The sequence below is a fragment of the Sceloporus undulatus genome, chromosome 4 (assembly GCF_019175285.1).
Source record: "Sceloporus undulatus isolate JIND9_A2432 ecotype Alabama chromosome 4, SceUnd_v1.1, whole genome shotgun sequence".
NCBI classification, from domain to species: Eukaryota; Metazoa; Chordata; class Lepidosauria; order Squamata; family Phrynosomatidae; genus Sceloporus; species Sceloporus undulatus.
Genome location: NC_056525.1, coordinates 193,260,085 through 193,275,063, shown reverse-complemented (window position 1 = coordinate 193,275,063; position 14,979 = coordinate 193,260,085). Strand labels below are relative to the sequence as shown.

The 14,979-nt window shown below is 37.7% G+C and overlaps 2 protein-coding genes across 2 annotated transcripts in view; one reads left to right on the top strand and one right to left on the bottom strand.

The window, feature by feature from the left end:
- MEP1B (meprin A subunit beta) overlaps positions 1 to 8,147 on the bottom strand; it is a 30,838-nt gene extending 22,691 nt beyond the window's left edge. The window contains exons 1-6 of the mRNA XM_042464436.1: positions 8,124 to 8,147; positions 6,619 to 6,637; positions 6,035 to 6,085; positions 5,866 to 5,912; positions 4,465 to 4,543; positions 645 to 762 (exon numbers count right to left, since the gene is read on the bottom strand). Coding sequence (XP_042320370.1) covers positions 645 to 762; positions 4,465 to 4,543; positions 5,866 to 5,912; positions 6,035 to 6,085; positions 6,619 to 6,637; positions 8,124 to 8,147 — 338 coding nt within the window. The remainder of the gene's footprint in view (positions 1 to 644; positions 763 to 4,464; positions 4,544 to 5,865; positions 5,913 to 6,034; positions 6,086 to 6,618; positions 6,638 to 8,123) is intronic.
- Positions 1 to 14,979, top strand: part of LOC121928461 (opsin-5-like) — an 896,145-nt gene that overhangs the window by 644,615 nt on the left and 236,551 nt on the right. The gene's annotated exons all lie outside the window — the stretch shown is intronic.

Below are 14,979 nucleotides of genomic sequence, written 5' to 3'. Positions count from 1 at the left end.
GTTTGCCTTAGGGTCACCATAAATGGCAAACGACTTGAAGGCATACAACAACAACATGATCCACAAAGAGTGGAAATGGAGAAATAGAGGCTACAGCTGCCCTGTTTTTATGCAGGTTGCACCCATCCCTTTTACAAAACTGGGAATGATCTTCCAGTCACCTGGGATTTCTGAAATTTATTTTAAAAAATAAAATAAAACCAAGAGAGAGGGTTTGTTTTATTGGAGAATTCTGTCTCCTAATATCTTTCAAAGGCTCGGCTCTCATTTTTTGTCCACAAAATATTTTAAAACTGGGGGGAGGGTTTTCCAGGAGGGACCGTGGGCTACACAGAAAGCTTTCAGGGGGCAGATGAAACCTGTAGGCTGCACAGTTCTCACCCCGGCATACAGAGAGTATGCAAAAGACTGATCATGATAGTAAGTGAGGAAGATCCAAAAAGAATGAGAAGATGCTCACTCTCTTTTAATGTCATGCATAAATTGTACCCTCACTTTTCAGCAAGCAAACATTGAACACTAGCTCCCTACGTAAAGCTCTAGAATGTTCTTAATCTAGCAATGTACAGCGAGATGTTACATGTGGGATTCCACAGAGAATATAAAGAAGAAAAGAAGATTACTTAAATTATGATTCCTCTTACCCACTCCCTTTGAACACTGATATGTAATTTGCTTCACCTTCCCAAGGTTTGAAATCAATACAGGTTTTTAATCGATACCGTTCAAATGCTTTCAGGATAAGCCCCTTTGCATTCATATCTGAAAGAAAAACAAAGAATTACTTACTGTTGCATTAAAATAATAACTATCTCCTCTTGCATCCAAAAACTATACCAACATTTAGTTGTTTGTTTGATTGATTCAGTGATTGATTGATTGATTGATTGACTGATTGCTTGATAGGCCTTTCTCTCAGGGCTAATTAATTTAACACAATAAAAACAAAAAATATTAAAAAGTTAATTAAATTAATTATATGGTTGAAACACTGTAAGGAAAAGAATGGTTTCTAATTGACAGGGGTCTACACAAGGGTGCATTTTATGCCCTATCAGTTCAGTTTATATACAGAAGATATCATATGGGAAATGGGATTATACCTGAGGGAAGGTATGGAAACTGGGAGAAGGAACATCAACAGTTTAAGATATGCAGATTATACCATATTAGTAGCCAAAAAAATAGGAAAGACCTGGAATGACTTCTAATGAAAGTTTAGGAAGAATGCCAAAAACTAGGGTAACAGCTGAATATTAAGCAAACAAATATAATGAGCATAAATAGGTTGTAGCGCAAACCAAGCCTGAACTCTCACTAGAAGCCAAAATGGCTGAACTAAGGCAATTGTACTTGTAGGATATAATGAGATGACATGATTTATTGGAAAAGAGGATAATGTTCAGTTAAGTGGAAGGCAATGGAAAAAGTGAAAGACCATGTTACTGTTGGATTGACACAACCACAGAAGACATGGCCCTGACTTTTCAAATCCTGAGTTCTTGGTGGTCTCTTGTTGAAAGAGTCAGCATAAATAGAAGTAGACTTGACAGCAAACAACAACAACAACAAGTTTATTTGAGTAATAACCCAACCTCTTCTGTTTCTCAGTTTCAAGCATTCAGTCAAGCAGCTAGTTCTATTCAGAGTTTCAGCTATTGGGTGCTATAGGCATGCTCTAAGTAAGCAATCACCACTATAAATCATTTTTTTAGAACAAAACCATAAAATAAAACCCAAACCTCTAGCTTGAAGATACTACAAGTTGAATTTTAACAGAGAAGAGAGAACAAAAGAAGGTACAAATGTAAGCAAATTCAATTAAAGAAATACTAAAATTGTTCTTAATTCCAAACTGGATGTCATTGTTTTTTTGTTTTGTTTTTTTAAGATAATCCATAGAATCTTCCTTATAAGGGACATTGTTCCTTGATTAGTAGATACAATATGAATAGAATTCACATTCTTTTTACTTTCCGTGCACATAGAGAGGCTGGATAATCTTTTCCCTAGGGTCTTTGTAAATGTTGTCGTACCCCAAGACCACAACACATCCCTTAGTTTGGTTTCTTTTGGAAGGCAGTCACTCAGGGTTTTTCACAGGGAAGGGAGGAGTGACAAAAATTGAAGGGAGGCTGACAGTTTGGGCATGAGTCACTATAAAAGCGGTTTCTATAGAAATAACCTTTGTAGGGATAATGACAAAAATGATCCCCAATTATTATTATTATTTTACTTAGAAAGTATATTGTGACGCTTCTAGACAACAAAATCAGTTTACAGACAACATTTTCAACATGCAAAATAGCTGTGTAAATTAAATAACAGTGACTAGGAAGTAAATGTATATTGCACAAATCATCTTACAATAATGATTTGTAACGGTAATAAAACTGAACGTGGCATGATATCTCTCAAAATTTGCAGATAAACTGTCCACTTGAAATTCCTTCCCATGTATTATTTTCAGAAGCCAAGATTCCTGCATTTATTTTCTCTGATGAAACATTGGATGCCTGTGTCTTGTCAGTACATATGTTAAAGTTGAGAATGAATTTTCCTTTTCTTTCTATGCCTAAAATGTATTTCTAAATGCTCTGTTGCAATACTATACATTTGGGAGATGAAGCAAAAATTCATTGGAGGGCAGAATTCTTTGGTGGTAGGAATGCCTTCGTTCCCTCCCTGGCTGCTACACCTGAGATCACTGGAGGCTTAGTAGCATTGTATGACTCTGTTTTTTTAAAAACAAATTCACAAACTGAGCATAGGTGACAAACAGCCAACAAACAGTCAAAGTCCACTGCTCCCATATCAGATCTCAAGGGTGACAGCCAACTCCCTAACAGTGGCGTCACTAGGGTTGGCATCACTTGGTGTGGTAACTCATGGTGTCAACCCCACCACTGACCTCCTCCCATACCACATTATATATAATCTTTAGTAAAGCCATAATTCCCATATATCACTGACTGTTATGGCAATAGTCTAAGTCAACTTGATGGTAAATAATAACAACAACAAATAATGCTTAGTCTAAACCAGATGCATTTTATAATAAGCAGTATGTATATTTCCCCATACCTTCAAATATAGTCTCAGCTAAGGATAGAGAGTCTCCTCTGAATGAATGCCTGGAGAAGTTAGTGGGCTGGATGAGGAAAAGCAAACTGAAGCTGAATGGAGACAAGCGGAGGTACTTACTGCCAAAGGTCCTAACCTGGACTTGGAGGTTTGTCAACCAATCCTGAATGGGGTTATGCTCCTATTGAAAGACTGTGATTGCAGCGTGTGGGTGCTTCTAGATCCATTGCTCCAAATGACAGCTCAGATAGATGCAACGGTCAGGAGTACTTACTATCAGCTTCAGCTGTTAGGCCAGCTGTGCTCCTACTTAGAACTAGAGAATCCAAAGATGGAAGTGCATGCACTGGTAACCCCAGGGCCAGACTTTTGCAATGGACTATACATTGGGCTAGCTGTTTATCAAGTTTGGAAACTTCAATTAATTGAATATATGGCAGCCAGATTGATTACTAGGACATCCAGGAATGATCGTATTACACCAATACTAAAACCTGGCTGCCAATTAGTTTCTCGGTAAGATACAAAGTGTTAGTTATTACATTTAAAGCCCTACATTGTTTGGGTCCAGGTTACCTACAAGATCATCTCCTCCCATAAAATCTGCCCTATACACTCAAATCCTATGGGGGCCATTTACTCCAGTCAGCCAGGACTAAGTTGGCAAATGTTAGCCAGAGGACTTATTCTTTGGAATGCCCTTCTGGAAGAGATTCGTCAGCTGAACATTCTGTCTGAAGTAAAAACAGATTTAAAGACCTGTCTCTTCCCGCAGAACTATCCAGATGATTTTTAAATTGTAAATTTTAATTGTGGGTTGTTTTAAACAGCATATGTCTGGCTTGTTATTTTAAACTGATGTGTGCTTTTAACTGATTTTGTGTGTTGTTGTTCCCCACCTTGATCCATGGAGAGAGGCAGGTAATAATTAGATAGATAAATAAATAATATTCCTTTGCAACGTTTTGAAAAGGGAGCTTAGATAGCATTCGGTCTATCTGGTTCTATTAATCCTATTGATTGGATCCAGCTAGAGTCGTCCCATTGCATCAGTTGTTGAATAGTAAGTCAAGATATAGGTAAGGTTGATTGATTCAATGGGTTTACTCTAGTTGGGACTACCAGAAGGATTAAAGCTACTTTTTGGGTAGTTACATTTGTGATAAAAAAAAATCTTAAAATTATCCTATAGAAGTTTGTATTATTTTTTCATTAGTAACATTTTTAATTTTAAAAAATCCACTTGAATCTCACAGTTAGTGTTTGCTTTTATCCTCTAATTCTGGCAAATTAAAAAAAAAGATGCTAAATAAAGGGGAAAGTGCCCACTTTAAAAACTACTTTTGTAACAGCTGACTTCTAAGACAATCATGACCATACCTAGGCTGTCCTCAAGGACATATGGGATGGTGTGGGGCCATCGATACTGATTACCAATGATGGAGTTCCGTTCAGGACGCTGGAAATGAAGGAAAATACAAGGAATTAAGGGAAAGAAGGCTAATGGTTGGAACCAGTAAAACATTCATGCAATCTTTTGCATTTTAGGCACTTATAATATGATGACCATCTTTCATGGTTATAATATGACGTGAGTAATTGTTTCTAGTCTAGAAGAGAGAAAGAGAGAGAGAGAGAGTATAAGTAAGACTAGGCTATATGCAACTGTATTTTTGTGCACTTCTGGGGTTTATGCTCTGCTGTGGAGTATAGGATTTCAACAACTTCAGGAACTCTCCAGTGTTTACCTCTGTGGGGATGGGGAGGACTTGGTTTTACTTAGTATAATTTCATTTTAGATGTACAACAAATGGTTTAATTCAATATAAGGCAGCTCCTATGTGTGTCTATATGGGAGAACATTGGTGCATTTTGAAAAGATAGCAGTTTTTGTAGCTATCAGGTAAAAGACAGGCATTAAATGGAATGATTATTCTTTACAAATAAACCATTTTCTCTCCCATAAAAGAATTTCCACAGGGATATATTCCTCAGCCACCAGAATTGCAAATTAAGCTTGTGTTTACCTTGCAGAGGCCAATCGCAAAGTAAAGCACGCTAAATGTGAGACATGTCATTGATGAAAATCGCATGATATGACAAACAAATTCCATCAACTGAAGAAGCACTTCTAAAATAGATTCCACTCTTCTAAAAAGGTACTCAGTATATTGTCTAGTTTACCCCTTGCTACACTTCATTTCCAAGATACAGAAGATGGAAGGAGAATGAGAAGTAGTATCTCACTCAGCACATGGTTAAATTAAGGAATGGTTTAAAGAGAGGAGTAAACAAAATAATGAAGTACAAGGCTATCAATGGCTGTTAGTCAAAATGGATGTCTATTATGCCTAATATCAGAATACTTCTGAAAAACAATTGCTGGGAAATACAAGCAGGAAGGTCTATGTACTCATGTCCTGCTTATGGGCTTCCTTTAAGAGTCTTGTTGGACACTGGGAAAACAGTATTCTGGAACAAGTAGACATGTGATGGGGGCCACAAAAATGTATCCTACAAGGCACCTGTTCCTGGCCTCTGAATAAAGTGTCTGGCTTAATCTAGCACAGCTCTTCGTAAATCCCCAAGCAGAACGGTGGACATGCCACAGTAATGTTGTGTTGAAAAGCAGGGTTTACAAACAGATCAGATGGTTCTCCATCATAAACCTCTTAGGGAAGGAAACATCTCAGATTTGTAATCTGTTTAGTATATGGATGCATACTCTCACCATACCCTAACTGGTAGTAATTTATACTGATGTTGGTCATTTGAACTCACCCCATTATCAAGTCTGATATCACCCTCAAAGAGATTGAGACCTAAAGCTGAAGAAAGAAAACAACAGTACAGGTTAGTACATTTTAAAGACCACCACCATGCCCATTATTATAAACATTATAATGTAAAGCGTAAAATTATTATTCAAAAAACAATTAGCCTTGAAAACCTTCATTGATATCAAAGATATCTCGATCTGTTTCATCATCTTCATCTATTTCTGAAAGCCAAAAGGAAACAGAAATAAGATTATTAATTATAGTGATTTTATTTATGAATTTTAAATCTAGGCTAGAATCCGAAGTACACTTATATGGAAGTAAGAAAAATTTAATTCAGAAATGTTTCTAAGTAGCTATGCTAGGATCAGAACATCCATCCATTAATGGTAATAGTAGTTATTGATAACAACAGTAATTACTACTAGTAATAATAGTGACGGGACGCAGTGTAACATAGCAGTTGGACTATGACTCTGGAGACCAGGGTTCGATTTGCTGTTTAACCATGAAACCCACTGGGTGACTTTGGGTAAATGATGCACCCTCAGCCTTAGGGGAAGGCAATGACAAACCTCCTCTGAACAAATCTTGCCAATAAAATCCCATGATGGGGTGCCTTAGGGGCACCATAAGCTAGAAAGAACTTTAAGGCACAAAACAACAAATCTGTGCTTATCTCTGCTGTGTTCATAAATACTTGGTTTTCTTACCCTGTTTTACACCATTGACTAGGATGTGAAATTGAACTCACCAAGTGATACTTGAACAGGCTAAAGGAAAAGGAAAGAAAACAATTAGTGAGATGTACAAGTGTTCTATGAATTCAGGAGAAATCTAATGGTACGTATAGCCATCATCCAATAACAATTGGCAAGTTTTTCCCCAGTAGAATTAAAATCAAGTTAATGGTAATACTTCATAGGATAACTCTTGGGGGTTCCATGCAAGCATATGTAGAAATATGTTTTAGCTGACCTTTAAGACAGAACTTCTTATCTTAGTTTTAAAAATTATCTTGGTTAACTATAGCATTCTCTTAACAACTATTAAAAATACAGGGATAAATATGACTGAAGCTTGGGTTAGCAGAAATCATAACAATTAAAATTATAGAACACAGCTCACTGAGATAAGGATTCCTATGAACTCCATTACCACATTACTTTAAGCCTGGAATCCTATCTTCGGGCCATTGGCCCTAAAGAGGTAGCTTGACACTGCCCCTTTGAGAGCCAGATTGGGACTGAGGCAGCCGCACACCGCAGTCCCAATCCTGCAGTTTTTTTGCCCAAAACAAAGGAGCAAAATGCCGCTTCTTTTTGGGGTGGAAAAAGCCACCCTTTCTGCCAACGCCACGGTTCTTCTGCACTCCTGAGCGTGGTGTCTGAACGCTGCTCCACCGAAGCACCACAATGCTGCCTGCCACCTGGTTGGGTAGGTAGCATAATGCTGGCTTTGGGCAGCGTTGGGGCGTGCATCATTTAAATGCCATGTCCCCATATCGCCCCCAAGCCAGAGCTTACTGTTGATCTGTTTCAGCCCTTAATAAATCATGTTAATAAAAATAATAAATAAGCTTTTTATTTGTATCCCGCTCCTTCTCAAGATCAGGGCGGCTTACAGCAATAGATAGAAACAATACAATACACGACAATAAAATCAAAATCACATACACATTATACAAAAAATTAAACAGACTAAAAGCCCCATTAGCCCATCCTCTTTGCCACAGGAGAGGAGGGAGGCCCATAGGAATTTAAACGGGGAATGCTTGCTGGAATAAAAAGGTCTTTAGATCCTTTTTGAATTGGGCCAGGGAGGTAGCCGAGCGGAGCTCAGTTGGGCAGCGCATTCCAAGGGCCGGGGCGCAATGGAGAATGTCCTTCTCTTGGTGGAGTGAGCCTTGCCCAGGCACCTTCAGTCTTGCTAGTGCCCAGATGTTCTGAGGGTGCGGACGGAATATACGGGAGAGGCGGTCCTTCAGGTATCATATATGTTATCATATGTTGTTAGTTGTGTGCTATTGCACTGCAAGTACTATTCAATCTCTGGTTTTTTTACTCCTTTGTGAGAGTCGTAGGCAAACTGGAAAGGGATAGTTTCACGATTAGGCAGGAGAAAAGAGAAATTTAATTTTTGCCACCTTTGCTGACAAAAGTTGATGCTCATAGGAAATTTCCTTCCTGGGCAAACAGCAGGTTCTGAGTAACAATTTTTATTAGGACCACAGCAGGAGAGAACATCTCTACTACTTACCTGAATGAATTCTGATTTCTCCATCCTGCATACATACTACCCACAGTTATGAAATGCAAAATGTATTTATTCATACCAGTATAAATTTTCCCATAGTAAACAGTTATATACACACCACCCATACACATTAAATGCAAATCACATTAGCACATGTTTTTAAGCTTCGTCCCTGGAGTGTTAGGTTACTTTTATTTTGTCCAATGTCTAAATATGAAAACCTACTTTGTTGCCTTACCAGAGAACAGGCAATCTTTAGAATGCCACTCAGAGCCAGAAACTAGCCCACAAATGCATGATGTATCCTTCTGTAACAGCCGTGAACTTTGATGTTCTGTGCATTTTATATCACAAATGCTATCATAATAAGAACTTTGGCCCTTGTGTTTAAAAAAAAGCAAAGGAAAGTGTTCTGGGAGGAGGCTTTTTTTAAAAGTTCAGAGATTTGAGCATTCATGTGGGTCTAGTACATGAGTAATCCTATGTGGGTAGACTGGGGGGAACCTTAGAATGCCAAGATGTTTTGTTTAAAACATTTCCTCAATTCCATGGAGGTTGGGCTTCTGAAATCCAAAACACTGGTAGGGACAGCATTCCCCAGTTATAACCGGAAACTACTTGAGAAAAACCCAAGGCCACTACAAGGCTTCTGTCACATGGAGTTTACACACTCTTTAACTTTGGAATACTGGTGTGTGTCATTTGCTGGGATTTCATTGCTATCAGAGAGAGAACGCTAAATACCACACAAAACGAACAACTCCCAGAATTCCAAGCACTGAACCAGGACAGCTAAAGTGGTGTCCAACTGGCATTAAATCCGGCCGTGTAAATGAAGCCATGATGGTAGAATTTGTATTTTTTGTTGTTGTTGTGTACCTTCAGGTAATGTCTGAACTTATGGTGACCCTATATGAACCTATCAGAGTGTGTGGGTTTGGGGAGACGGGTTGGGCAAGGTTGTTCAAGGCAGTTTTGCCATTGCTTTCCTAGTACTGTCCAAAAGTGGCACCATCCGCACCAGGCAGAATATTTGGCCATGTAAGCAGAAGAATAATTAACAATAGGGCTTTTAGCCCACCACTAAACTATGAGTTAAATTAGCTTGAATACTAAATTCCCCTGATTCACAGATAGGAAAGCTATGTATTTGTCATTATAGTCAATAACTGCTCTGTTGAATATCCATCTTCTCAGTATGAGACTGATTCACATCAAACTTTTGCTGTCCCTTCACTGAAAGCCTGAGAAGTGCTGGTCTAACACCAGTAAAATGACATGGAATTAAATATAAAACTGTATAATGCATTTTTAGCATTAGCTACTGACATGTACAGGGCTAAATACCTTTAAGGCACAACATCCTCTCATGGTGGAATCTAAGCAGGGTCAGCCCTGTTAGTATTTGGATAGCAGACAACTGGACGAATACAGGTGCTCTAGGTGTATATTTCGAGGAAGAACTGGCAAACCACCTCTGAGTAATCAGTGCCTAAAAAACGCCCTATGAAATTCAGTGGGTGCCATATGTGAACAAGCGACTTGAAGGCATACACAAGACACTTTGGAAAACGTACCTAAGCTGAAAGTGAAGTTTTGGCAATTCACTTCCTCTCCTTCAAAACGGTGTGAATTCTTCTCTTGACTCCTTGCTGCTGTACAAGTGTAAGCCAGTTTTACACGACAGTCATACAGATACTGGTGTCTCAGGTGTAAATACAGGAAATACCTGACAATATGGGCAAGTCTTGAACCTTTCTATTTGCTCTTGCTGCATGTTTCAAGTAACGAGGCATAACAATCTGTCACACAAGAGGCCCTGTGTGGATTGTAATGCTTATAGAACATTGGGTTGGAGACCTCCTCCATATAGAAGAGCATTAATGTGGGCTAACAAGTATGTTAAATGGATCTGTAATTGGTTGACCGGCCGAACCCAAAGTTGGTGCCTCAACAATGGCTGTCCCTTTTTCTCCGGGAGAGAAGTGGGCACCAGTGGGTCGGCCACAGGGCTCTGTCCTCGGAGCCAGGCTATTCAACATCTTTATCAATGACCTGGATGACAGATTGGGAGCATACTTATCAAATTTGCCAGATGACAACCAAATTAGGAGGAATAGCTAATACCCCCCGAGGAACAGGATCAAGATCAAAATGACCTGAATAACTGATCAGAAAGTGGCCAAGCTAACAAATGAAATTCAAACACGGAGAAATGTAAGTATTGCACGTAGGGCGGAAAATAAAATGCACAGATATAGGATGGTGACACCTGGCTGAAATGAAACTACGTGTGAAAGGGATTCTAGGAAGTCCAAGTAGACCACAAGTTTGAACATGAGTGAACAGTGATGCGGCAGCTAAAAAGGCCAATGCAATTTAGGCTGCATCAATAAAAGATAGTGTCTAGATCAAGAGAGTAATAGTGCCATTGTATTCTGCTGCTGGTCAGGGCCCCACCTGAATATTGTGTCCAGTTCTGGGCACCACAATTCAGAAAGGACATTGAGAAACTGGAGCGTGTCCAGAGGAGGGTGACTAAAATGGTGAAGTCTGGAAACCTTGCCCTATGAGGAACGGTTCAGGAGCTGGGATGTTTAGCCTGGAGAAGAGAAGGGTTTTTTTTGTTATTTTTATTTATGAATATCACAAAGATATATACAAAACACATTTACATACATACATACTAACAAAGAAATATACAAACAACCATAAAATTAGTCTCCTGATTGAAAGGCCTCATTTGGTTGTGCTAAGTTAGTTGTTCAATCATTAATACATTAGATAGTACATTAATTCTATTTGCCGTTATTATCTTATGTTGTCTTAATATGCACTTTTCTTCGATATGTTGTTTAGCTTTGCAAGATATATCAATATAATTCTAACTAGTTTCCCACTTCTTCAGAAAATAAATTTATACATTTTTCTTTCACTCTTAAATTCTATTAAAGGAATCCAGTTTTTTTCCTAGATTCCAATCTTGATCTCGGATTAAGCAGGTGAGTTTATCCATCTCACAATACATCATAATTTTTGAAGCCAGTCTTCCCACGTCGGAAGAGTTTCCTTTTTTCCAAATGCGTAGCGCAGACTATGCGTGCTGCCGAAATCATGTAAAATAAAAGTACACACAAATTATCTCTAACGTATATTTCTCAATCAATTTAGTAAATAACAATTTTTGGTTTAAGTCAAATTTACATTTATATAGTTTGAACCTTTACATGGATGTGATTCCAATATTTTTTTGCTAATTCGCAATTCCAACCACATGTGAACAAAAGAACCCATTGCTTTCCCACACTTCCAGCAAGTTGGATTAGTCCCCCTGTGCATTTTAGACTTCTAATTGGAGTAGGTACCATCTGTTTTGCATTTTGTAGTAATTTTCCCTAATGTCTGTACATATGGTATGATTCAGTCTAGATTTCCAATTTTTTTCCCATTGTTCTAGGGGTATAACTTCATTTAAGTCTTGAGCCCATTTAATCATTGTAGGCTTAATAGTTTCTTCATACATTCCATTTTCAAAAAAATTAATAAAACAGTGAAATCTCTGTTTAGTATTGTTATCAAAAATGTTTTGTCAAAATCCAGGCGGTAATTCTATTTCCTATTATTTTATTGTCTAAGATAAATCTCTCCCTGACTTGTCTGTATAGAAACCAATGCAAGAAAAGCCGTTTCAGAGCTCTTCTTGCGATTTTAATTTTAATTCAGGAGTATTATTGAACAGTCAGATTTAATCAAATCTTTGTAAGTTATCCATCTTTTCGGAGAGATATTTCATTCTATGGAAAGCTTCGTTGACTGATACCCAATACGGGAGTTTTTTAAAATTAAGGGTCTAAGTTTAATCCAAATTCTGATAGAGATTTCCGTACACAATGATTATGGAAAATCTTTTGACTTTGGCCTTATATAAAAGAGATATGCGTGTAAGCCATAAACTAAATCTTCAGATTCCAGATTTATAATTCCCTGTTTTCCAATTTAAACCATTCAATCAGCCTTCACAACAGCACGCATAAAATAAATTTTGAAACTGGTAACCCATACCCCCTCTCTTTCGGTCTCTAACACTGTTTTTAATCTCACACGTGGTTTTTTTCCCTTCCCATATAAATTTGCTAATTTCCCTATTCCATGGTAAGTAATTTCATTTGTTATAATCGGAATAGATTGAAACAGAAATATAAATCTATGGTGTATACTCATTTTCACTGCAGCTCTCTTTCCCATCACGACAGGCCCAGTTTCTTCCCATTTGTTATATCATTTTTAATATTTTGCCAAATTTTGACATAGTTGTTTTTATAAAGACCTACATTCTTGTAGTAAACCAAATACCTAAGTACTTTACTTATTTCTTATTTTAACTCGATCTCCTCTAATAAACTTTTATCTGCGCTTTATTTAAATTCATTGTAAGAAGATGTTTTTTCTTATTAATTAATAACCAGACATTCCCCCCAAATGCGCCATATTTGTTTGCGATTGAGATCTGTCGATTGATTGTGGATAAAGTTAAGTATCAATATCAGCATAAGCTTTAGTTAGTTTCTTTACCTTTAATCTTAATTCCCTCTATGTTATTATCATTTTTTTAATAATTGTCATTAGGATTTCTAAACAAAGAATAAATAAAGCGGGGAGTAGGGCAGCCTTGCCTGGTACCTTTGAAAATTTTTATTTTTTTGTCCTGTCTCTGATTATCAAGGCGGGTCTGCTGTTTTTATTATTTGATCTATCCAGTTACAAAGTTACTCCCATATCCATCTTACAATACCTCTCTTAAGAAAGACAATTGACCGGTCAAAAGCTTTTCAAAGTCTATTAATACTACTGCCAATTTTTTATCACTTCTTTTGTTAGATATCTAAATATCTACCAGATACTCACATTATCTCTCATCTTTCTGCCAGGTAGAAACCCTCTTTGAATCTTCACTAATACAGACTGTTCAATTTTTTTTCAATCTTGGCAATATTGCCGCGAAAAATTTTATAGTCGGCATTTAACAACGGCTATGGACGATAATTTTTCGGGTTGGGTTGTGTTGTCTTTTTCTTCCTTGGAATTAAAAGTATGTATTTGAGTCCGTCATGATCTGGCAAATGGCCTCCTGTATGATTATTCATTATCATCTGCAAAGGATTTTCTAACTCTTCTACAAAGGTTTTATAGAATTTCTGCAGGAAATGCCATCAGGTCTCGTGGCCTTGCCTCTTTGGATTGTCTTATTGCATCTCTAATTTCTTGCAGAGTTTATCTCTATTAATGCTTGTTTTTGTTTCTTCCGTTGATTCTTAGGCCACACTTTTTCCATCCAGTATTTTCTTATTTTAGACTTATCAACATGGGATGCCTAAAGAAGAATTATAATAATGACAAAAAATTGTTTAATTTCCACTTGCTTGCTATATTCTGATCCATTTATGTTTTGATCTTAATATCTGTCTTTTTTGTGTTTGCTTTTGTCATCTATAGCCAGAAATTTGCCAGGTATATTTCGCTGATTCCAAAACTATCTTTGCTTTATATATTTATTTTTTTATTTCAATTGTTCGGTTAGGAGTCCGGGCGATTGAGTCTTATTGTTTTAATGTAGTTCTCAAGCTCTTATTTCCCCTTGTCTTTGTTTTTCTTTGTCCTTTAGCTGTTCCAATAGTTCTGACATTTCCCTATTTCTTTCCTTTTTCTTTTCAGCTCCTTTTTAAATATATAAACCTCTTATAATGGGCTTCATAGCATCCCATACAATATGAGTTTCAACTTCTTTATTTAGATTGTCTTTGAAATAATTTTTTATTTCATTTTTAATTTCTAAAGTAATATTTTCATCATTTAGCAGCATATCATTGGAGAAGAGAAGGTTAAGAGGTGATATAATAGCCCTGTTTAAATATTTGAAAGGATGTCATATTGAGGAGGGAGCAAGCTTGTTTTCTGCTGCTCCAGAGAACAGGACCCGGAACAGTGGATGCAAGCTACAGGAAAAGAGATTCCACCTCAACATTAGGAGGAACTTCCTGACAGTAAGGGCTGTTTGACAGTGGAACACACTTCTTCCTCGGAGTGTAGTGGAGTCTCCTTCCTTGGAGGTCTTTGAGCAGAGGCTAGATGGCCATCTGCTGGGGATGCTTTGATTTGGATTTCCTGCATGGCAGGGGGTTGGACTGGATGGCCCTTGCGGTCTCTTCCAACTCTATGATTCTATGATTCTATCTTCCTAGTTCTGGCCCATAAAATGACTTTCTTCAATGTTAAGTTGTTTCTGCTCCCAATGTATTCCTACAACACCTGGCCTCATACCAAAGGTGATTAAGAAGATCCAAAACGTCTTGTGAAAGAAGAAAAGGAAAGGTGAATGAATTAAGAATGTGTTAAAAAGTTTAAAACATGCCTTAAGATGTATTTGCTCTGCATAGGCATGTGTGAAGGGGAAATATGTTGCATTCCCTTGCAGCATTGATCATATACTTAGCCAGGCACACCTGAAAATGCCAAGCATTAATCACTAAATATGGCCAGTTTTTTTTTAATGAGCAGAAAACAGACACTTGATAAAGGCACCCTTGTGCAACAGAAACAGCAGATAAAACTTTTCAATGATTTTTAAATATATTTTACAGCATATCTTTAAAAGAAACTGGTGCTCTCTAGTGGTAGAATGATATTATAGCCATAAGATTGTTTTTACAAATGTAAAGGCACCAAACCGCACGGTTCCCGGATGCAGCGAAGAAGCGCCAAAATGGCGCTTCTTCTTGCGCCCCGGATGGGACGCTGCGAGGCGCTACTTGCGCAGTCACATCTGGGGCACGACGTGCAGACGCTATGCGTCCGATACATC